The sequence below is a fragment of the Ammospiza caudacuta genome, chromosome 2 (genome assembly GCF_027887145.1).
Source record: "Ammospiza caudacuta isolate bAmmCau1 chromosome 2, bAmmCau1.pri, whole genome shotgun sequence".
Taxonomy (NCBI): Eukaryota; Metazoa; Chordata; class Aves; order Passeriformes; family Passerellidae; genus Ammospiza; species Ammospiza caudacuta.
In genome coordinates, this window is record NC_080594.1 from 102,396,374 (window position 1) to 102,421,434 (window position 25,061).

At 38.9% G+C, this 25,061-nt stretch overlaps 1 protein-coding gene across 2 annotated transcripts; it reads left to right on the top strand.

The window, feature by feature from the left end:
• Positions 1-193: 193 nt before the first annotated feature.
• PRPS2 (phosphoribosyl pyrophosphate synthetase 2) lies at positions 194-23,145 on the top strand. Of its 2 annotated transcripts, XM_058824591.1 has the most exons (8): positions 194-433; positions 9,729-9,912; positions 12,486-12,506; positions 15,129-15,227; positions 16,271-16,395; positions 18,224-18,397; positions 20,978-21,137; positions 21,997-23,145. In XM_058824591.1, exons 1-8 carry the CDS (start codon positions 312-314, stop codon positions 22,087-22,089), a joined length of 978 nt encoding a protein of 325 aa, XP_058680574.1. In that variant the 5' UTR covers positions 194-311; the 3' UTR covers positions 22,090-23,145. The 2 variants fall into 2 exon arrangements, with proteins under 2 accessions (XP_058680574.1, XP_058680580.1); XM_058824597.1 differs by lacking the exon at positions 12,486-12,506.
• The last annotated feature ends 1,916 nt before the right edge of the window (positions 23,146-25,061 follow it).

Below are 25,061 nucleotides of genomic sequence, written 5' to 3' on the forward strand. Positions count from 1 at the left end.
AGAGGCCCGGCCGAACGCTGCTCCAGAGGCGGCGGGGGGCCACGGACGGCACCGGGCTCGGACGAGGAGGAGGAGGCGGAGGAGGCGGTGGCAGCCACCCCCCCGACCGCCACCCCGCGGCCGCGAAGGGCGGCCGGCCACACCTGTGCCCGCGGCGCCCCCGGCTCGCCCCGCCCCGGTCCCTCCCGCTCCGGGCGGCGGGGCGGGCCCGCACCGCCGCTATTTGACCCCGCACCGCGCTGCCCGCGCTCCTCCGCCGCTCTCGCCGCAGCCCCGACCTCGCCCGCCCGCCCGCCGCGCTCGCCCCCGCCATGCCGAACATTGTGCTCTTCAGCGGCAGCTCCCACCACGACCTGTCCCAGCGGGTGGCGGACCGGCTCGGGCTGGAGCTGGGCAAGGTGGTCACCAAGAAGTTCAGCAACCAGGAGACCAGGTGCGTGCCCCTGCCACTGCCCCGGCCCTCGCCGCGCGTCCCCTTCCCACGCCCCGCCGGCGTCACGGGCGCGCCCCGGACACACCCCCGCGCCCGGCGGCTGCGGCGGCCCGGCCCGCTCCGCTCTCCCCGGGACTGGCGGTGGGTTCCGCTCCGCTCTCCCCGGGACTGGCGGTGGGTTCCGCTCCGCAGTCACCCGCCCCGCTGTCACCCCAGGCTAGAGGCGGGTCCTGCCAGGGCGGCTGTGCCGGTGCGGGACCCGCGTACGGACGGCTCGGTGCAGGCGAAGCCGCGGGAGCCCGGCGTGGTGCGGTGTGTCCCGGGCGGCGTTCGTTCCTGATTGTGCCCCTGCCTTCCCCCGCCCGCACAGGCACCGCACCGCAGGTGTCCCTGCTGGGTTGTCCCTTGCGAGCGCTCCCGTCGGGAGCTCCTCGGCCGGAGGAGGGCTGGCACGGCCCTGGCCGGGTGAAGAGCATCCTCCCTCCTCTGTAGTGGGAACGGTGTTTGCACAGGCAGCCCGTCTGCGATGTCAGGCGCATCCTGCTGCTCGCAGATAAGTAACTGTGCAGTTGATCAACTTTATCTACCGAGACATAAAAAAAGTCCTATGAACTAGGGTATGCTGTGCAGTTTTTTAACTAGGTCTTCCCTACTTACCTACCTATATCTGCGTACAGGCAGATATGAAAACAGGATGCTGGATTAGATTTTTAAAAGCATCTAAGTCAAATTGCACTTGCAGAATTTGTTGCAACTGGTCTTTATTTTGCATTAGCAGCCAAGTGTGTGTGTGGTGGACCCACTGCAGCTCCTATGGGGCTCCACTCCCTAGTCCAAGACTGATGGTCATGCATGAGAGTGATACAGGTTGTTGTGATGGCCTTGGCTCACTCCTGAAAGTGCAGTCATTCCAGATTCCTAGCCAGCCAAACACCAAAACTAACTAGTAACAGTGTAAAAAATCCTGTGTGAAACCATGAGGACAGCTTTGCTCACCTGGAGTCCAGGAATGTGCTTGCCAGTGCTTTTTCTACCAATATTGCCTCTCTTTGCTAGTGTGTCATCTTAGCTTTCTGACCCACCTATTTAATTTGCTCAGTTTTAATGAACAGTTTCAAATTGAGGTGACAGTGGTATGTTCACCCCATGAGCTGGTGAGACTGCAACTGCTCCTCTGCGTAGGTATGTGGGTCTAGGCTGCCAGCTGATTCTGAAACAAGCTCCTGCTGTAAATAGCTGGCTAGTCTCTGAGGTTCTCGTGTGTTTATTTTCATCTGTTCTTGTTCTGAATCTCCTGAAAAAGCATGTTTTCATTGCTTCCTTTGAAAGATTACCATGATGTGTTCTAAAATTGCTCTCACAAAGCTTGTCCTTTTCTGTCTACATTTTTGCATTCTCAGTGCAGTTGCTCTTGTTCTAGTTATGCTCACTGGCATTACTATAAACCCTCTTCCATTGGTGTTTATGCAATCTAATGTTTGCACACTCTAACTCTTCTATTCATTCCTGATTAAATGAAAGCTTAAATCTTATCTCAATTCTTTCCAGCCCCATTCTCACTTTATTGCTCTTTGATCTCTTTTCTGCATGATAAAACTTAACTTGTGTATTTGGTTGCATGAATTCCTTGCTAATTTGTCTAGTTTTTTTAAATGTTTCTTCTCCAGAGACGCTTATCTTAATCTGTGCTTGAAACAGGAAACAGCAGAACTAAATTGATTTAGATTTCATCCAAGGTGGAAATTTATCTCAATTTGCATATTTATTTTATAAGATAAGTTAATTAAATTCTGGGCTTCAGGATACACCTATTTTTCCAGGTATGGAATATTCTATTTACCATTAAAAACAAGGTAGTGGTGACTGCAGTATCTCAGTGGTTTTGCTAATCTACTAGTGCCAGTTTTTATTTTTAGGCAAATAGTGATGTACACATATGCAGAATGTATTTATTAAAAACATTATTTCTGGTTGCTTCTGTTGCCACATGGCAATGCTGCCATTATCTTTTTTATTTATTTTATTCCCTGAACTAATATGGCTTAGTGTTTTAAACCTATAAGTGTTTGGGTTTTATTTGGTTTTTTGTTTTGTTTTACAACTTCCTTCAAGAGTCAAATCTGAATTTCCTGTTTCCCCTTCAGCAAGTCAAGTTGTATCCACTACATATTATTTCAAGTAATTTTGTCAATGTTCTTAGCAACTTACTTCAGGATGTTGACTTTCCAGTTTTCTAGACTAATGTTCTCAATAAAAAAATCCCCAGCAATAATAGTAAGAGAATTAACAATGCACTTGAAATTAAACTACAGGTAAAGTTGATACTTATGCAGAGCAGTTCTTTCCTGAGGCATCTGGATTTTCAGTCTTTCTATACTGTTAAACTGCGTGTGTATATAAGCAAAAATTTACTTTTTCCTATATACAGTGACTCCAGCACAGTACTTTTAAAAAATTTTTCTTCCATTTTTAAATTTATAAACAAGTGTATTGGCATTATGAAATACACTTGCAGTATTGCAGAATACTAAAACCTGATAGTTAAAAAGCTCAAAGAACCTTAAACCTTCCAGTGGCACTCCAGCAATCCCCCATGCAAACAGATAAGCCTGGGCCCGAGGGTCAAACTCTTGTTTTGTCAGATCTGTTAAGTTAGCAAGTTGCAGAGAAGATTTACCTTTTGTTCAAAACTCTGTTTTGCTACCTGCTGCATTCTCTTAAATATAAATGATGCATAAATTGACAACTGTGTGCAGCCCTGGGCTTAAATCTGTGCAAGAGGTCCTAGCTGGGAGCCTTTCACTTGAGAGTTGTAATTAGTCTGGCTTGCAGAATAGAGTGGAGGGAAGAGTTATTAAATATTTTGCATTATATTTCAAGTCAGACAGGCTTTAGGTTTCAGTCCCAGGTCTCAGCAGCTGTAAGTGGGTTTGAGAAACTGATGCTGAGGTTAGCCAGGGATAGGACCACCACTGACAAGCACTGTGGCTAAGCAGCCAGTGCCTGTATGTTTACAGCTCCAGAACATTTAAAATAGGAAAGGCTCCTCATTTTTATCTGTACAGAGACTGGTGTATCTAGCAACAGTATCACAGTCATCTTCTGATTGAGGCAATCTATATTCTTTCAGGTTCTGTAGCTGGTAAATGGAAAGCCTGTGCCGAGAAAGTGGGGAAATTGCTGCCAGACTCAATCACTGCCCCATTTTTTTCTCCCTTCCCTTTAAGCTGTATGGAAATGCTTTCATTCAGCTGGCTGCTAAAGTCAGGCAGCCCTACCAAATGCAGCACCAGAGCTCCTCACTAAGCTCTGGTTGTGGATGATAACTCTGTTAGCCTGCACAGCTTTTGTGTCAGTTAAGTGCCAGCCACAGTGGCGTGGAAGGCGCTTGGGTGGCACCGCCTTATTTATCTGGCAAAATGATAAGGACTGCAGTGGGGGCCGCAGTTTATCTTCTTCAAACCCCACAAACCAACTGTCATCAGCAGTTTTGAGGCTGGAGAAAGAAGTCCTTAAACAGGGATGGCTGTTGTAGCCTCAGCATCGTGAAAATGTTTGAGTGACATGTAACAGATTCATACAGATATTAAATACTCTGAAGCTTTTTGCAAAATTGTCTTCAAATACACTGAGGTGGCATTTAATTAGAGTTGCTGTAGAATTAAACCCCAGTGCAGCTATTTTTGGTGAGGCAATTGAAAAAAATATGATTAAATGTATTACTTTGTAAATAATTTTATTTTCTTTCAAGTTAGGGTATTCTTGCTTCTCTGAAGACTATTTATTTTAACTCTGCCCTTGATATACTTGTTATTCTCAAAATGGAGAAACTGCTCTCAGATGGCATTCTTTAGCACACATTTTTCCTGGTGAAAGATGGTTAGTGCTGCCACCCATTCCTGTGAGGTTCCTGGCTTCTTGCTGTCAGATTCACTGGCTGAAGTGAGTCTTGTAGATTTTCTTAATCCAGGAGGAAAGCAATTGAAGTCCTGCCTGGCAGATGTGAATTTGAAGGCTTCCTACCCACAGCCTTATTCAACTGCTGAAGTTGGACTGTTTCAGAAATATCAAATTAAAGTGAATCTCATTTAGCTTTTGTAGAAGGAAATATGGAATGACTACAAAGAGACATTGTCAGCTTTATGGGAAAAGCTGTGCTGTTGATATGAAAGCCATTTCCTTGTGAGTAAATTAAACTTGATTTTGTGGGCTGATATTTGGCCTTGAAAGTTAGGAAGAAGTAGCTGATGTTTCCCTGGAGAATCCAGGATGGGTTGGAGTTTGTATTTCACACAAAGTGGCAAAATGAAATCACTTTGTTCCATGAAGGAAGTAACTGAAAAAATCAAGAGCAAACCTGGAAACTTATGTCCTAGGGATTTACAATATGTCACCTGGCTTTAAGACTTCCTCCTTAATCCCCCATCAGCATCCTTGTACTGCAGTTGTCTCAGATGAGCCATAACTCCACTGCATCTCATGTAACCTGGTTCCTTTTTGTTCAGCTGCTGTGGAGCCATGAGCTGTATCACCCTCCCTGGGGAGACGCTTTGGTGTTTGCAGATCCCTGCTCATGGAATGAGCAAGCTCAGGTCACAAACTGGTGTTAGGACAGCTGAAGGCAGGAAGGACACATGGGGATGTGAAGTGTTTCCTCATAGTGCCCAACAAGTGGTTCCCAGCTGGGCTGGTGGTGAGTCTGCCTCTCTCAGAGGGGACAGCTGTTTCCCGCTCTCCCAGCTTGCTTACGCTGTCATGAGCTAGAGGAGGCTGGAGAAATAGATTTTACCAGCTTGGCTGGAGAAGGTAAAAATTGTTTCTGGACTGCACACTGTATGTGTTAAAGCCATAACAGTGTTTTGTTTGTATAGGGAATTGAAGGCACATCAAATATGGCCATTTATTGCACTGTTCATTTCTCTGAATTGGAAAAGGACCCAAATCCTTTAAAGCTTTTGGTTTGAGACTTCCACTTATTTGACCTTGCCATATGCAGTACACTTTTATATTTGTGTAGATGCTAAATACTTGAAATTAAAAAACAACCTCCCCCCCAAAAAAAACTCAAACAAAACAAGGAAAAAATTAAAAACAAACCAACAACACCACCTTCCCCACCCCACCCCCCCAAGAAAAAGAAAACAAAGGCAAGCCAAACAAAACCCCCAATATGTGTGGATAATGGCTGACAGTCCCAGGTGTCCTGAGGTGCAGAGTTTGGTACTCAGCCTTTGAAGAGTTTTTGCACGCATTCAGACTTGTTAGACATTCGTTTCCAAATGTTTGAGGGTAGTTTTGGGCTGCATGTTGTTAAACCCAGAACTTGCCCAACAAAAGGTGTTTTCCTCTTGCTGTGGCAGGCTGTGTGCCAGAGTGGAGGGTAACAAGATATTTCCTATCTTCTGGTGTTTACCACACCAGTGCTCTGCATCAGAGCTGGGCAGTTGTTAATGGAGATATAGCAGGGGGTTGTCTTGGAACTGTGGAAAAGCCTAGAATTGAGGGGACACCATGGCTGCCAGGAGATATGGGATTCCTGTAGCCTTAAAACCAACTCTGGCATTTTTATTGTTTCTTTCTTGCTTTGGGCTTTGCTGGTATTCACTTTATGATGTAACATCACATCAGATGAAATATTTGCCCAATGAGTTGAAATTCTTGGGTTGAAAGACTTTACTCTGGGAAATGTGTTCCCAAAGGTAAGAGGTCAAACACACCCTGCTGCTCAGTGCTTGCCATTGGCTGGGTTTCAATGAGTTGCAAACTCAGCATGTGGATTTGTTTGATCACTTTTGAGATATTGATTCATTTGCACACCGTATGAGGACTCTAGACCTGCATTTCTGGCCTCTTCTCTGGGTGTTGGAAGGGCCTGAAGTACACATCTACCTTTTTAGCATCTATTTTTTTTGAGAAATCTTACTTTTTATAAGCATGGCTAGAAACTTAAACTGCTTTAATTATTTTTAAAAATACATAGAACCCTTTTAAGTGTATAATTTCAACATCCTAGCTATGTATTTACATTATTTACCCTTGTAGTCTGGCTCTGCATACTTAATCCCCTGTTTCCCACAGCTGCTTGGTTTTTAGTTAGAACACACAAATTTGTAATTCCCGTCCCTAAGTTCAGTTGGGACTGCACTATAAATCTGGCTCAAAAGGATCTCAATCTGTGATTACTCCTGATTCTGATTTTTGGTTAATGGATGCTTCAGCCATTGGAATATGTTTGTAGCCTAAGTGGGTTTCATGCTGTATCCTTAATTCATGGTTGCTAGTGTGTCCAAGTTTCTGCTTGTTAAATGGAACACTCAAATCAGCCTTTGCAAGTTGAAGGCAGATACCAACACTTAAGCTTGGTATTCATCATGTCCTGTCTTATGTGTATCTTTCCCAGCTAGAGCCTTGTGCTTCTGCATGCCAAGCATCTGGCCCAGAGTTAATTACCTTTGTTTGCTATTGATTTTGTAAATTTCCCTTTTAAACACAATTGTGTGGTGTCAGGGCTTTTAATGTGCAGGTTCTGTTGACTCTTCTTGAACAGAAATTTATTTAAACTGTTACCAAATAGGTGAATTTGATTAAATTGCATAAAACAAACAGAGCTTGTAATCTTGAGGCAAGAGCTTGTGTTTGTGTCCTTCCTCTGTGTCCTGACTATGTGAAATTGTTTAAATAACCTCATAATCAGTTAATAAGGTCATTATATAGATGGGGGAATTTAGGAGCAATGTTAATAAGATAACTGTCACAGAGTTTGACTGCAGTTAGCTGAGCGTTGTCTAATAGATATTTGAAATACAACATTCAAATACCTGATTCTGTATTTTATAGTCTTTTATTGGTTGCCTGAATAGGAAAAAAAAGAAAGGGATCCGGCAAAAAATCCACAAACCAAAACCAACCCTAATTGCCAATTCCCTGCTCTCCCTCCAGTCAAAAAAATCCAAAACCAAAAAAAACCACCACCCAAACCCCCACCAGTGTGGTTAGTACAGGCTGTGTCTGCAACACAATGACTGGTTATCTTTTACTCTGGCTTGGGGAAGGTGAAATAGGTAGCTCTGTGTGTATCTGTTGGTTGAGTCCACACAATACCTCCCAGTCTTTGAGAAAGTAGATAATTAGAGATACTGATCTGTTGTATAGCTCTGTCTTGTTGACTGGGAAATGTGACTACCCACATTTCTATGTCACAAGTAAGTATGTCATTCTAGCCTTAAAAACATGGCTACACTTCTTTTTCAAATGCACTTAGAGAGAAAGAGGTAAGATGTTAGTTTTCTAAGTTGTTTACAAGTTGATGTTTATTGGTAGCCCAAAATCATAAGAAAAAAATACAATTAGTGACAATGGAAAAATAACATGGTATTAACCAGACCTATATTTATCTGAAAGTATATTCCTTGACCTTCTGAAAACTGTGATTTTTTAATGATGTGCATAGTAGTGACAATATATAAAAAGAGTAAAACAGCTCCAAGTGTTCTTCCGGTATATAGTGAACACTAAGATCATATACTTTTGTCACTCAGCCAATGTTTTTCCTAGTATGTAATGTTAGACTGTTAAATTAGCTGTTCTTTTTTTTTCTTAAGTAATAAAATAATTTTTCTTTGGGCATATTCCAAAGGTGTGGTATGAGACAACATTCATTATAAAGCAGGTCTGTGTAACTGCTGAGTCAGGGTGCAATTAGAATTTTTTAAAGCCCTCACGATAACCACAAAGCTTTAATAATGATTGCAGCCACATCTGTAAGCTTGTGGGTAGATTCCTCACATGGAGCTGGGTTTGTGTTCAGAAGGGCTCCTACTTAAGTCTGCCTAGTTTTTTCCAATCATGTATCACACTTAGTATCTTGCTGAAAAAATGTTATGTTGACCAAAACTTGTCCAGCTTCAAAAAGGGAAACAGAAAATATTTAAATCAAAGCACAATTCTATGAATGGCCTCATTCCATTGATCAAAAACTTAGAGAGGAAAATAACAATTTTGTGCCTAAAAAATTGTCTTTGTGGAATAATGAAAGCCTCCAAAAGATTTCCTGACATATCTGCAGATAATGGTGTTCCTGATCACCTCTGTCCTTCCAGAGACCTGATGTTTGATGATTTGCTTTCTTTTGACCTTAAGAAATCCTGCTAGTAGCATTCTTAGGCAAAAAAATTTATTCAGTTAAGGAGAAAACTTAATACAGGATCTTTGGATAGTTTGTTTGGGCCTGCAGAGAACTCAAATAGGGCAGTGAGACCATGTACTCAACTATCTTGATAGTGATAAATCAAATGTGTGCTTATCATTAAGATGTTTAAAAGCAGTAAATTCCTTTCTGCAGAAAGCTCATGAGTCTTGCATAGCACCCTGAGAACTGATAAATAAAACTTGTTAGTACTGTGTTTGACTAGAGCAAGCCTCAGCATTGAAGGACCCTTTAGAGAAATTATTCTACCCACATCTGGGCCATTTGGATGGTTTCCAACCAGAAACTTCAGCTTATTTGTGTCTTGGGTAAAGGTACAACCTTTTAAAAGTTCAATATATTCTAGCATTTAATAACTGAGACTAACATACTAGAGCATGAATTTGCAACGTCTGATAACTTAATTATTTAGGAAGGCTGTATGTTTTGTGTACATTGTGCATGGATTTAGGGAAAAACTAAGGTTTTTCTGTTATATTTATATGTAAGTTTTGAAGTAACAGATGTGAAAAGTTAGTGTGGTTCACCAGTAGATGTCTTTTGCTTGGATCTAGAATTGAGAAAGGATTATGCATTCAACAGTTTTTTTTTCTTTTTCCTGTTTAAGTTCAATTTAATTTTTGAATTCTGTGGTGTGAGCAGTGATTGATCCCAGAATTTGTCTTGAAATCTGTGGAAGAACAAAAAAACTTAGATACTCACATAAGGAACCAAAGCATGTAAGCACAGTCAGAGGAAACAGAACACAAAATGGCACAAAATGAGAGCTGAGCAGTGGCAAGCTGTTGATTGGCAGCCTTAGCTTTTCTGTAAGATTTTTGTCTTAAAAACACTTTACTTGAACATCATGGTGTAGATTTTATAGCTGTTGGTTGGTGCTGACCTGATGAAGACCATACTGGCTTATATTAAAATTGTCAAGGAGGCTCTTATAGAAATCGCTGTAAAAATCATCCTACTCTAAATGGCAAGTTTACAGAAGACCTACGGTAGTTTGTTAAAACACAACTGTTTGGGTTTTTAAATTATTTTTTAGTAATGCCTTTCCAGTAATTTAAGTGTTGAAATGATCATCTCCTGCTCTTTCAGTGTAGAGATTGGTGAAAGTGTGAGAGGGGAAGATGTCTATATTATCCAGAGTGGCTGTGGAGAAATAAATGACAACTTAATGGAGCTGCTCATCATGATCAATGCTTGCAAGATTGCATCATCCTCCAGAGTGACTGCTGTAATTCCATGTTTTCCATATGCCAGGCAAGATAAGAAAGACAAGGTAGGTAAGAATTGTCATTTTGGAAGGCTTCTATTCACTTTGCTTACTTGAAATTTTTTGAGATTAACAATTTTCATAAACATTTAAGTGATTTGAAAGATTTGGTTCCCCCCCCCTTTCCTCTTAGTATAATGTTCAGTTAGTTTATCCACAAGGAATGAAGTGAGACAAATTAGTTTTTTTGTTTGTGTTTTGATAATTGGCATGCCTTCAGTTTGCAAAAGTAGGTATATTCTATGTGTGTGGTCTTTGCAGAGTACTTTGCTAGCAAACTGCATTTTAAGGGATTGTTTATCCTACTTTTTCAAAGTTTTTTTTTTTGTTTTTAAATCCCTTTTAATGTGGAGAGAACACCTTTTTAAGCATTTTAATTGCATGGAATTAAATACTGAATTCAAAGTGCTGTAACAATTATGTAGGTAGGTTTTTTCCTAGATGGTTAAACAGAGCAAAATGGAAGGAACTGATAAAATCCACAATACATAACAGAAATTACCAAAAACATTATTTTATGCTGCCAGACAGATTTAAAAAAATTTATATTGGTAATATTTTTTTTTATTTATGAAGACAAGAAATTGTATGGAAACCCTATAAATACTCTACTGATTTTCTTGCCCTTTTCCTGAATTTGGTCTGTCTTAACTGTTGAATATATCAGTACAGTCCAGTTGGTAACACAATAACAAACCCTGTGTGGGAAGTGAGACTGATTTTAAAAAAGAGAAAACTGGACTTTATCTCTACTATATGTACAAAAAAAGACCCTTTGAGAGGTTAAATGAATGGTGCTTTTACCTAAGCTCCCTTGAAAAGAAGTAATAAGAAATGGGAATTTGGCTTTAAAGATTGGATTGCAATGGTTGTGTTTTTGGAAAATTGTCTCTCTCCTTTACTTTTTATAAATGGACTGCCTCCTCTCTTTCACTTTGGGCATCAAACCATTCTGCAAACCTTCTGTTCATTTTGATATTCTTTTAGATTAAAAACCTAACAGGACTGAAGTAATGGAGAAGCTAAAAATAATGGCAGTTATTATAAAATATGTAATAGTCAGCCTGTGATATCTAAGAACAAAACTAAAAAAACTTATTTTCTGGTATATTAGTTCTTTAACTGCAGGCTCTGTAATAGCATACTACTACAACGAAAGTCTACTTGATATACTTTCATAAATGGAATTCAGGAATTAAAATGTAAGACCCTATTCTATGTCTACATCTCTTGGTACTTCATTTTTGCTGTGTTTTGTAGTGGATGATGAAGTACTTTATACCAAAAGACCTTGAAAGGGCACCAATATGCATTTTGTTGCTAAGAAGAGAAAGCATCTCACTATGTTTTGATTTCCCACTTCATATTGGGAAGTTCTGCTGTACCATCCTCTAAGTTCTTGGTGTGGGAAAAGGATGAATATATTCCAAAATTTCCATGCCTCTAAATTGTCGTGTCAAGGGTACCCAAATTTCATGTGGCAGACTTCCAGAGGTGTTTTAACCCCACAGTGTGGTGGCACAGTGCATGCCATCCAGGAGCCTTTTGTATTTCAGAAATGCTGTGGAAAGTGATTTTGATGAATAGAGATTTTTAGGTTTTTTTCCAGACTGTTCTCTCTGTGTCACTGAGTTCCACAATTGTAGGCATATATATTTTGTTGCTGTTGGTGTTTGTGGAGGTTTTTTTCCCCCTCAGTTTTGCAATTGAGAAAATGTTTGCCATCTTTGGAAATTAACCTTGGTAGTTGACCTCTGTGTTGCAAAATAAGCTATAATACAGCTGTCAACATTGGGCAGCTATTGACAGGGACATCTTCCCTCCTGCTTGCATCAGATCACTTGGTCTTTGACCCATCATGAGTGCACGAGCTTTGTGTGCTGCCTGAAGTGTCAGTAAAGTGCCAGCCATTTTCTTCCTGTGGTCACACACAGATTTTCTTCTGTGGTGGAAGACTTTGCTGTAGTTTGCTTGACTTTGAATTGAAGCAGTGTAATCTTCAGTACATGGATGTTGTTTTCTAGTTTGAATTTAAGTTAGTGGCTTTAATTCGTTATGAACAAAATAGACTGAGTCCTTGCTGCTTAAAATAAGCATGTATTTGTCATACCTCTGGTGCAGTTATGATTTCTGAGAACAATGAAAGTGCTCTTCATTTATTCATGTAAGGAAAGGGCCTTGTAGTAAAAATCTTAGTCTGAGCAATTTAATCTACTCTGAAAATTTTAGCACTAAACCTGAACTATCTTTAAATGGGAAACAGATTTTAAAAAAAGCAAAAACAAAGGCTTACTAAGAATGATAAAAAAGTCAGTAAATTAATTTAGATTCAGTCAAGTGCTGCCCTGAACTAGAATATTTCTGATGCACAAGCTAGGTAAACTTAAAAATAGCTCAGATGTTTCTGTGCTTTGACTATAACTACATTTATGCATCCTCTAATTATGCCAACCTTCCAAGCTGTGGGCAGGAAGCATTTATGTAGGATGCTGTAGAGATGCCTTTGAGATAAGTTAGAAGTAGTGACAGATGAGTTTGGTGTTCTACAGCTCATGTAACTTTGTTTTTTTGATTTGTAGAAGGGGTCCGTGGAGCGTTGGGTAGGTATAATTTATTTATTTTTTTTTTAATCTAACACTACGCATTTCCATTAATATGGCCTGAAAGGGTGAAACTCACTGGGTTACATTATGTATAACTAGGAACATTTTCAGTTTCACTTCTTGATTTCAGTTGTGTTTCACCTAGGCCATGACAGTAATCCTGTGGAATAATTGCTACAAGAAAACCCCTAGATTCTAGTTTAAAAATTATTTGGATATTCAAGATAATGGCTGTCAATTTCTGAGGCTTCAAAGTAAATCTCTAATTTTTGAGATTATAAATTTGGTAATGCATTAGTGAACATTCGGTATCCATACACTTCACAACTGGCTTTCTTGGAAGTGAAAGTTCCAGTTATAAATCTTAGGGCTTTCTTTGGTTTTCTTTATTTTTTTTTTCTGTTCAGTGTGCATGTGATGAATATTGAGCAAGACAATGTACTAAGATGCTTAAAGGCAACAGAGCTTTGATCTTAATGGACAACTTTTACTTTCAGCAATGTGTCCTTTGCACAGTTACTTTTGTGGTGTTGTTTATATTAGCTTTGTGGATTCCTCCTGCCACTGGTAATTCAAGTGATTTTTTAACAATTTTGTTTCTGTAAATAATCTAATGCTGCATTTCACACTAATAATTCTGAAAATAATCTAAAATTACATCAAAGAATTGAATAATGCATACTGTGAATCTATGTTTTTACCTCTCTCATCAGAAGGGAACCTTACAAACTATGTTATAAGGAAAATCCTGAGTTCTCATTCACCTTTATCATCCAAGTTTCTGAATAATGAGGTCAGGTTGAATGAGGTTCCCATGAAGGAATGTGTCTAGCCTGGAAAGATAGGATAGTACAAGCAGGAGAGCAAACCTCTCATTTCAGATTTACCTGTTAGTCCAGCTTTAAACTAGAGGTTTGGAAAGAGCTGGTAAGAGAACACTGCAACAGAATGAAAAGAGTAGATACTTGTTTTTTTTTTGGTTAGATGTTGACAGAGATTTGAGAGTATTTTGAAGTCCAGCTTAAAAGTGTCAGGTGCTAAAATGAGCTGAAGTGATCAGGAATTCAAATGGCATGAACAAAAATTTGCTACTAATAATAGAAATATCCAGAAAGCTTTGGACAACTTACAGAACTGAACTTAAATGAAGAGCAGTGTTGTTCTCAGTAAGTGGAAAATCAACTGTGCTGAAGCAGTAATGATGATGAACTCTTCTGGAAGTGATATGCATCTGAATTGCAGAGATCTAGGGAAGTGCTGGCTGTTGCATCTCCCTTCTGTGTATCTTACACTGACAAAATGGTGGTGATGTTCTGTGAAACACAACACACAAAAGGGGTGGTTTCCAAAATGAAGAATTTCAGTAAGGATGGTGATAAACTTGATCTGGCCATAAAATGAGACTGCAGTATCTCAGTTTCTGTTCTGGAAGTGTGTTGTCAATCTGCAGGTTAAAACAGAGAAATGCCCAGTGTCCACCTAAGCTAGGAACAGTTTTGATGAAAACAGTTAAGATGAAAATACAAATGGAAAAGCATCCAAGCTAAATTGTCAGTGATTCAGCTCATTGTCACTTATGCCCTTGAGCATCAATGGAAGGAAGACAGAGGTACCCTGTAATTGTGTGTATGAGCTGGAAGGAGAGGAAGTTCCTGGGAGGTGAAATGAGGCTGTTTGATAAAGAGATGTAGCAGGAGAGAATACTGTGCCAGCAGAAAGCAGTCTGATACTGAGATGGAAACTCTGACTTGCAGTTCTGCCTTTATGCTAATGTTATTGCCAGCTATTAGCCTTATTTAAAGATTAGCAAAAGAAAGCAGGAGGTTTTGTTTAGTGTAGAGAAAACTGTCTAGGGAAAGACAGGTTTTTACAGAGCTTAAAAAAATGAAAAACTTTGGAGTAACCAAAAAATAGTGAGGTATCCTCCAGTCAGTTTCCTTTTTTTTTGTTTGTTCTGCATCCTTGATGCTTTTAAAAACCTCTTGACATTGGCATTAACTTTGCTAATAAGATTGTTATTCTTTTCATTCTTTCTACTTAGGATTTCATCAACCTCCCCTGTGCCTTTTAGGAGTTCTAGACTCCTAATTGCATCCAGGAATTAAACAGAAATTTACCAAAAAAAAGTCAGGGTAAAAGACCCCTGTCAACAAGGATCTGCTACAAGCTTTACTGTGTTATGAAGAAATGCTTGATACTAACATTGTTTTAAAGCAGTGTTCTCAAAAGTTGGGTCCATTTTGCCTTCCATCTTCAAATTTTGCAGTGTTTCTTAGAATAAGATAGAATGGAGTGTTTCTGGGGAGTAGAGAAGTGAAGTTAGCTGAAACTTTTAAGTAGAAGAATTGGAAAACTATATCTCAAATTTTATCTCTTTAATACAAAGCATTATTAGGCAGACTGTGCAAGCTGATTTAGATCTTCCTAAATGCTTTACTGAGTTTCAAAACCCTAGTAGCAAGATTGACAGGCTGGTTTAAACTAAAATTCTGAAGCTTTTCATATCTAGAGTCCAGATATTGTAAAAGGAAAAAACCCAAGAAAAATAGCTAATCTTCTGATTCCGTGCATCTAGTCAAAATATTTTTTAAATGTAAATGTTTGTGCTTTATTTCTCAGAGCCGTGCACCAATCTCTGCAAAACTTGTTGCCAACATGCTGTCAGTGGCAGGGGCTGACCACATCATCACCATGGACTTGCATGCTTCTCAGATCCAGGTTGGTTCTTGCCTGCTGTCCCAGAAGCTCCACTGAATTAATGTGACAAGCTGATAGTAATTCTCTGTGGCTTTGGTCATTATTTTGAAAGGCTATGTACAGAACTGTGAGGGTTCAGAGAAAGTCTTGCTACCTGTTTCTAATGAAACTCCATTTTAGAAAGAAACCAGTCTCGATTTTATGAGATGATTTTGCAGTTACTTCAAATATTTATGCATTGGAGCTGTGGTAGAATTTGCCAAGTCTAATGTAAGAGCTTCCAGAATATAAAATATACTGGCTTGGGGCAAGTTCTCTTAATCTTAGCCTTGTCAGAGATTATAGTATTGCCCTAGGTAGAGTTTTGTTGTTACAGCCAAGGGTGTAATATTTTCTTAAAAGAAGTGGAGATGGAGCCTGGCAACCCTTATCTGGCTTACTGCTGAATCCAACAAATCACAAAACCTGTGCCTCAGACACAGAGCAGACATAATTTGTCATTCTCATGTGTATCTTGTTTTAAGAGAACTTATTTTTTACAGAAAACACCAAATCTTTCAGTTCTGGCGCTCCATTTAATCAGAATTTCTTATTATGCTAGATGGCTGTCACATAAATAAAAAAGTCTAAACCAGATTTCTCGTTTTTACAACTTGTACCAAGATTCCATTTTGGTTTGCATCCTCCCCATGTTGAAATACTGCTGTTAATGTCAAGCAGTTGAAATTTATGGTAGCTGAGTATTATTCACTGGATGTTTTGAGAGCTTTTCACTAGCATGAATTTACTTGAGTGCCTGAAGGTGATCATCTTTCCTGATTTTTATATCAATTGGGAACACCTGTTTCCTTTTTCACTACTCTTGGGTGATATTTTTCAAGACCTTAATGTTTATTTGACTTCAGCAGCATTTGACAGTAGTATCAAAAGCAGAATTAGACCAGTGTAAAATACTAATGAAGTTCTGCCACTTATGAAAGGCAAAGGCTGGATTCTTTCCCTTTGTCTTCATTCCAGGTAAGATACAAACACATATTTATGAAACTCTTTCTCTTTTGGACTAGGGTTTCTTTGACATTCCAGTAGATAACCTGTATGCAGAACCTGCAGTCCTGCAGTGGATTAAAGAGAACATTCCTGAGTGGAGAAACTGTATCATAGTCTCACCTGATGCAGGTGGTGCAAAAAGGTACTCTACAAACCTAAACCAATTAGATGTACATATAGTTAGTGGTTAATGATCTAGTTTGTCTAGTCTTCTGTATTCCTCTAGAATTGTGCAAAATAAAGGGTACAACACTGATGAATCCAACTGCATTGTAGAAACAGAACAACTACTTCTTCCAATGCTGTTCATGCTTAAAAACATTCAGGAGCTTTCTATACTCTAAAGATATTTTTCTCTCTCCCTGGATGTGGCCTCATTAGCTGAATCCCTCCACCAGAGGGAAGAGATTTTCCCTGCTGCTTGCCTCTTTAGCCAAGTTGCTGCACCTCTTCCTGCTTCGCTCTGGAATTGCCTAAGCTTCCCTTCTCTGTCAAGGCATATGGCCTATTCCCACTGTACCTGCTGCCATTTAGGTAAGAGCTTGCTTGAGTAATTTCTTTTTTCTTTACATTATTGCATTCTAGATGTAAACCTGCTGACCCCAAGTTTTGCACTATAAATACTAAAAAAAGGGAATGAAAGTTTGAGTGGCAAAGGGTAAAAATAGAAAACTTAGTTCATTGGAAGCTTTCTTCATTCACAGCGTGTGTTATTCATTTAGCAGACCCTGTTTTATTTGGTATTGATTGAGCATAAACCAATGCCAAAGCTCAGAAGCAGGCTGGCTGGTGAGGTCATAAAGCATGCCATTGAGGCAAAATGCATATTCTCAGGTTTTATTGCTCATGCTGCTTCTGCAGAGGGAACAAAGACAAATGAAGTAAGACTCCTGTAAGCCCATAGCAATTTAAATGTCTGAACTGTAGTATGGGGAAAAGTGTTAAAGACTGTCATAATTTGATTTTAATTGAAGTCCTTGAGTCTGTTGTGAGCGTTCATGTTGTAATGATCTTTAGGGAAATATGACTGAGTGAAACTCCTAGTTGTTGGTTTGGGTTTTTTTTTAGATTAATCAAATTAAGGATGTGAAGAACATAGAAAGAATTCTAAAAGATCACTTAGTCAGTTAAATTTCTTTGTTCCTATCAGGATACTGTTATTTTTGCATTTGGTTTTTATGCTGGTTTTGTTTTTAACGCAAAATACGATCTTTGCTTAGAATTCAAGCCAGAAGGCAGCATTTTTCCCCTACCAAATATTTTTGCATTATTAAATTAATGATACAAGTTCATTTTGTAAACTCTCACTGTATTTAGTAAAGATAGTAAAAGAACAAACTGGAAAAAGGCAATCGGAAGTCTGTAACAGGTGAGGTTTATTATTAGAAGTTTGTTTGGCCACCAGAGGTCACCCTGAAGAGTTTTAAAAGATCTTTGTCAAGCAGATGTATGCTAAGGGAATTATTAATGAAGTAAGCTACTTGATTACTAGTCAAGTACTGTGAAAAGAATTATTAATCACTATTAACTTGTTTGGGTTTTTTTCTCCCTTTGGCTTGGTTTCAAACCCTGCAATGGTATTTTCCAGTTAGAGTGTTAAAGTGCACATTCCCGTAGGCTTAGAATTTACTTCCCCCTACTTTAAATTACCTAGTGTGACTGGTATTGCAGCAGCTTAATAAAAGCTTCTGAATAGCTGAAATGTTTTCAAAGCCAGGCACTTAATGACAGAAAACTAAAGTCAACTCAATTAAAAAACCGATATTTGGGGTATAGCTTAAGACACTCTGGTTCATAATTAGCAATGAATTAGGATTGCTTCTACCTGTCTCATTCCTTGCAAAATTTTTGCTGTGGTAATTTCAAAGCCAGAAGACAAAAAACTTGTTTTGTGACAAAAACATTTGTATGATTGTTTTTTTCTTTTAAAATGGTTCTCTAAACGTGGTGCATTTCTTCCTGCAACCTAGGGTTACTTCAATTGCTGACAGACTGAATGTGGAATTTGCTCTCATTCATAAGGAAAGAAAGAGGGCAAATGAAGTGGACAGAATGGTCTTGGTTGGTGATGTGAAAGACAGAGTGGCAATTCTTGTTGATGACATGGCTGACACATGTGGCACAATATGTCATGCAGCAGACAAGTAAGTGTTATTATGGTCTGTCTCACTCACTGCACGGCTGATGGATACAGTTGTCCTCAAAGCCTATAACCCATCCTGACCTCTCTAGTATGAAGTCATTCTGACCCTTGTATTGATAGGTCACAGTTCTGTGATTCAGCTGTGTCCTCCTTTTGAACATGAAATTGAGAAAATATTTACAGAAATATATGATCTGTACCTAGGAAGAGCACAGAATAAATAAAATGTCGTAACTTGAAAAGGGCTTGGGCCATCTAGTGCACTTTACAGTTCTAAGGCAGGAACCAACAGCTAAAAAACCATTCCCTCCTTCAACCTCATCATGGAGCCTTTCCACTCTTCTTAGGCAATCTTTAACAAAGCTTTACTGGATTTAACACTAAAGTATTTTCACCGTAGTGTCCAATGCAAATGTAATATTACTTTTCACTGTACATATTAAGCATAAAACTACTTGTGCTTTTCATCTGGGGAGGTGAGCACAAGTTTTCCTGTCTTCTGTCTGAAAGTTGGTTGAAGAGTTCTCATTTCCCTCTTGACTAGAGTAACTTGAGTTTGTTCAGTCTTTCCACAAGATTTTAGACTTCTGCTCAATTGTGATGCCTTCTGGTTTCCTTCCAGCTGTTCTACTTGAAGAGGAACTTGTGAATGTAGATCCACTATCCTAACCTAAGGCTCTAGCAGTAGAACTAAGGCTCTAGCTGAGTAGAAAGGATTATTTATGGTTTTCCAGGGGCCTTTATGGTGGTTTTTTTCAGGTTAGTAGTAAGGCTGGCTCGTGTTAATCTGGTTCTCAACCAGCACCCCAGGTCCTTTTCCACCAGCCAGCTTTTCAGCCTCTCTTCCCTGAGCCTGTGGCACGTCATGGGGTTGTTGTGACCAAAGTCAGGACCTAGGACTTGGCCTTATTGAACCTCTTGCAAATGGCCTCAGCCCATTGATCCAGCCTGTCCAGATCCCTCTGCAGAGCCTTCCTACCCTCAGGCATATCAACACCCCCACCCACCTTGGTGTTACCTGCAAACCTAACTGAGGGTGCCCCCACTCTGCTTGTCCAGATCCCTGATGAAGATGTCAAATGGGTTTGGCCCTAGGGGAACCCCACAAGTGACTGGCTCCCACCTGGATAGAACTCCATTCACTACTGCTTTCTGGGCCCAGCCATCCAGCCAGTTTTTTATCCATTGAAAATATACCTGTCCAAGCTACACAATGCAAATTTCCACAGGGGAATGCTGTGGGAAATGGTATGAAAGCAATGAGTCAGACATTGTTCTTGGTGGTTTGAAGTAAAATTATCTCACAAGTTTACAGTCTTCAGTTGCAGACTTGCTGTTTTCACCTATATAAAGGATGTCAAAAACTCCCATGTAATCTTATGTTTCTTACATTTTTCATGGAAATTTGATGAAATTTTGCAGAGATATTGTGTAGTTGTTTGCTATCTCCATCCTAATCTACATCATACCTCAAAGTATTCTTTTAGGCTGTGCCCTTTGCAGATCGCAAATTGCCTAGCCAACATCTTTTTAATACTCTTGTGCATAGAAGTTAATTACTGTGAAAAACCTTTCTTTCCGGTTTGAGAGAAGCACTCTTTATTTACCTACAGTGCATTTCTAGAGACAAAATAGACCAAATTCTAAAACTGTCAATCACCTTCAATGTATCTGCAGTGTCCACTAAGAAAGATGCTTTAGCTTCAGTGGTATTGCCTTGTGTCATGTTCTTAGCATGAATTAGTGTTTTTCATTAATGTCAAATCCAGGTGGGATGTACTTTGTGTATAATAAGACTCATGCACCAAAATACTCCCTAGAACTCTTTTTGCCTCAGCAACCTAGATGCATATCAAGGAGATGAGCTAAGGAACATGTTTTCAGATACAACAAATGACTTTGTGATGATCTGATAAAATTCCTCAGGGTCTCTGTTTCTAAGGCTAGAGAAGCAGGTAGGACATAGCTGAGCATCTGGAGGCATTGAGGCCATTAGAAACTAAATTAGGATATTTTGAGTCATTCACAAGGTGTTCTAGATCTTTGATTTATACTTTTTTCCTCCTCATGCATCACTTCACTGAGTGCTTGGATCAGCAGCATGTCTTCCCACAACCTTGCAGTAAGCTACGGTTTTAATCATTAACATTTCTTCTTCCTCAGAAACTCCTTCCAAGCAGAACTGTTTGAATTGCAAATGAAAATAAAGGGGGACAATAATGGAGGCACAATGGAGTTGTGAATATTGCCATCCAACCTATTTAATTTTTTGCCTGGTTAAGATAGAAAGCTTGTACTGGAGTTCATTTTTATGTTGTGCTGGTGTGGTCAAAAGCACAGCATTGTGGATTAGTAACACTGCTGCAAATAAGAACATTTTAAGTTAATTATAATTTTTGTTGGGGATTTTTCTGAGACAATTCAAACTTCTTCGGGTTATACAAATATCAGAATTATTTTGTAGGTATTTTATATATAGGACTTCATAAGTAAAATGCATTTTAGAGATTTGTATCTGGCTTCATCTATAACCATATATGTACACATGCATCACAGCATGCTATTTTTGTGTATTCTACAGGTTAATGTCTGCTGGAGCTACTAAAGTTTATGCCATTCTGACTCATGGCATCTTTTCTGGTCCTGCCCTCTCTCGGATTAATAATGCATCATTTGAGGCTGTTGTGGTAACCAACACAATCCCCCAAGAGGAGAAAATGAAACATTGCCCAAAAATACAGGTACAGTGGTGTTATGTCATTTCTTTAGACTCAGTATTTGTATTTTACTGCTCACTGGTGCTAGAATTTGTGCCTTGAGATGAAATTAATATTCTTAAATACATTGTTTGCGAAACATTTTGCTAAAACATGCTAAAGAACTGTTTTAAGGGGATTCAGGTAATATAATGGGGCACTTCAAAATATTTATTTGCCACACCTTGAGTATGCTTAATTGTTGAAAGAGTGACAAATGTAAAATTGACTGGGTTTTTCTTCTTTTTTTTTAATTAATATTATTCATAAAATATTTGGATGTAGGACCTTAGTTATTCTGTTGAGGAGGCCACAGAAATCTTAGGTGACATTATTTTTCCTTGAAAAACACAAATGGAATTGTTCTGACAAGTCCCGTGTCCCTTTAGGAGGTTTTGCTTAGTATAGAGTGGAGCAAAGCATAAAGGATTGAGGTTTTAAATGCATTACTGGATTTTTTAAAAGCTTAACATTTGGTATTTATTGAAACAGGGCAAGCACTTAAAAAGGTGTACTTCCTTTAAATTGTATTTATGTCAAGCAGACACTGCCATCTGATGGCAAGAATAGTGGGGCTTTTTGACAGCATGCCCTTTGTCAGAAGTACTCAACAATATGAGCATTCAGTGATCCTAGTCAATGCATTCTTACTAAATTTTTGAGTTCTTATTTGGTATTATTGCAGTTCTTATGTATATATTCAATGCCTAAGCTTTAATGTTTTATTACTTTCTAAAAATAAAAGCTAAAAAGGTAGATGGACTGTTTGTTTATATGGCTCTAAACTGCATTGTTTATTGCTCTTGGCATGCCATCAAATTTTTCTCCTCAATTTTTCTTTCAGTTTATTGACATTTCCATGATCCTGGCAGAGGCAATTCGAAGAACACACAATGGTGAATCGGTGTCTTACCTGTTCAGTCATGTCCCCTTGTAACTGCAGGGGATTACACTGCATCTTTGCAAAGGTCTCTTAAGCTAGCACTGTTTTTAACTATGCACATCAACCACGAGAAATTATCTTTGTACAATTCGAGAGCTTGTATGTTTAATTATCATATTTGTCTTGTAATTACCATTTGTTCTTTGTAAATGGGCAATAAATCTCCATCTTGCAGAAAACTTAAGAATTCTCTTCCGAGTCTGGAAGTCTTGTGTGTTGTGCAAGTTCTTCTATGTGCCTGTTCTCACATTTGGCTAACTGCTGTGTCAGATCCACTTTTCTATACAGAACTACAAACTGTTCACAGAACTTAACAGGATGTACATGTGTAAGATCATTCTCTGTGTTAAGCTAAATGCCACAGACCTGAGTTTCTTGTATCTATTAATCTGTTGGGCAAACAGCTGGAGTTTTTTGTTTATGTTTAAGTACCATGAACAGTATTTTGTAAGCCCTAATATGTAAAGGTCATGTTAATTTTGAGGAACTGTTAACATATACATAGTATCACCTGTTTGGTACACTTAAGGTTCACTTTTTTTCCCCACAAGATATTTGGGGCTGCTGTTTTCTTTTGTAAAGCTCTCATCACAATAAATTGTTCGCTTAACATCTATTCTGTAAAGTTGCTGTCTTGTAAGATTGATGTTCCAGTATTATTAGTATCACTTGTCTAAACAATGACCAAGCTTTGATCATGAACAGTTTGGTGTAAATTTCATTTTTTTCTCTGTCATTTTAGATATTCCCTGGTTGTGATGATAGGAGTAACTTTATAAAAGCTTTCCTGTCTCAATATTATAAAGATTTATTGTGCTAAGTCCAAACAGAAAATTAAACGCACTTACACAGACTGGTCTGTACCATCGTTGAAAAGCATCTGAAAATAAAGGGGTTTTCAGCCTGCACAGTCAGTGGATCTTCTCCAAATTCCTGTTACAAAATACCACAATATTTGACTGTGCAGTGAGTGAGCTAGGCTACAGTAACAAATCATGAATGCTTTAACATTAGAGAATTAAAGTCATTATGAAAACAATTTTTCCTGTTGTATTATGGGACAGTTTATGGTTAAATATGGGTAATGCAGTCAGTAATAGATTAGGGCAAGGGGTCGGGACTCAAAATTGTAATTTTGTAATTAGGTCTTTGAATCCTATTAGGAACTGTTTTCTGTCTTTCTGTTAGACGAGTAATGTGTATTAAAATAATATCCCTGTACCTGGATCACAGGAACTCAAGTTTCCTACCTGAAATTGCAGTTTTTAATTGCAAAAGCATTGCCATACTTGAGAAGTGCTTCCTTGCTGTAGTGCTGTATAAAAAAGCCCCTTATTTCATCCAATCTTGCTTATTTGGAGATATATTTATAATAATACAATGATGGATTATAAAGTGAATTTTTCCTTTCCAGTTAAGACAATCTTCAGAAGGTTTGTTTTTTTCTCTGAGAATAAATCCAATTGGTCTTTATTTTTTTTCCCCATTAATTTTGTGTTGTTTGTGTGAAATTATTTTCTTCTACATGAAAATAAGTAAAACAGAATTTCACCTGTACTGCTTTCAGTGATGAATACAGAAATAGAGTATATAAACTCTATTTGTGGTGAGAATTCAGTTCAGCTGCTTTTTCTCAGAGAAGTTTCTCATTAGAGTTGTATTTTCAGAATTATGTTAGAACAGTGGAAATGAATTTACAGTATTTGGTAAGGAAATTTCTTAAATGCAATATCTCATAATCACATTATTTTACAACAAGCTTGTTAGACCCCAGGTATGGGGCCACATAATTATACCAAGTTTACACCAGAATACTCCAAAATAGGCATACAATACCATTAATGCACTGTATCAATTCACTTGCTTTATGCATCAGATTGTTGGAAGCAAACCCACTCAACTGCATTTAACAGGATGAGACTGGGGAAAGAGCAGAAGGAAAATTGTAGAGCTAATCTTACTGTATGTGCTGCAGCTTGTGTGCCCAAAATGCTTCTGAAGAGTTACAGGTGACTTCCAACAGCTCTGTCAAAACTGCCTCTGTTTTGACAGAACTTAAAGCCATGAGAACAGAAAATGGTGAGGGGTTTGGTGTTTAATTCTCTATGCTCCCTGGTCCATGCCTGGATTCTGGTCTGAAGATCTGTCAGTTCAGCCTGGTGGGAAACATTCCTCTCTCTGCAGCATTCTTTTGAGATAACTGAAATTATACTCCATTGCATTGCAGAAATTGGAGGATTTAGCTCATTTAGTCTGTAAGCCTTACTTTTAATCATTCCAGTGCCCTAGTGCAAGCACACATTTTTGGCCTTCTTGGTAAGAGTATTTGATGTTTGCAGCTTTGCTGGAAGCTCTTGTCATAGACTCCAGGGGTTTTAAATGTCAAACACTCAGAGCCTGGTGCTGAGGTATTGGACTGTGGGGAGTGAAACCTCAATGTCTTTCTTGTCCTGAAGGGCCCAAAACTGAACTGAGATAAAGATTTTCCTTAGCCCTTCTTTGGTTGTTAATACTTTTATAGGAATACTTTATTCTCTTTTTCTGCAGTAGCCAGGTTACTTTCTATTTGGACTTTAGACCTTGTCATTTTCTCCATGGTCACCAAGCTCTGAGTGCTTTCTCTGCTCTTGTTGTACACCAGTCTCCTCCAATGCCAGTCTCCTGTTTATTGTTTTGATTAATTTTAGTGCCTGCAAATACATTTTTGCTAGGGCTGTCAGCAAGGAACTTACATGAAATAAACACAGATCATACATACAGAACCTTTAAGGCATCTGCAAGTGATTTTGTTATCATTTCCCCAATTTTGCTATCCATTTCTCTTTTTGGTTCTTTCTGCACATCTGTCTACATCAGTTAGAAGAGTCAAGTTATGTATTTCAAAAACTGAGCAGGATAACTGCTTTTCTTGAATAATTTCATGGGTAAATTATGCAATGCTACACTGAATGTTGTATTAACTATGA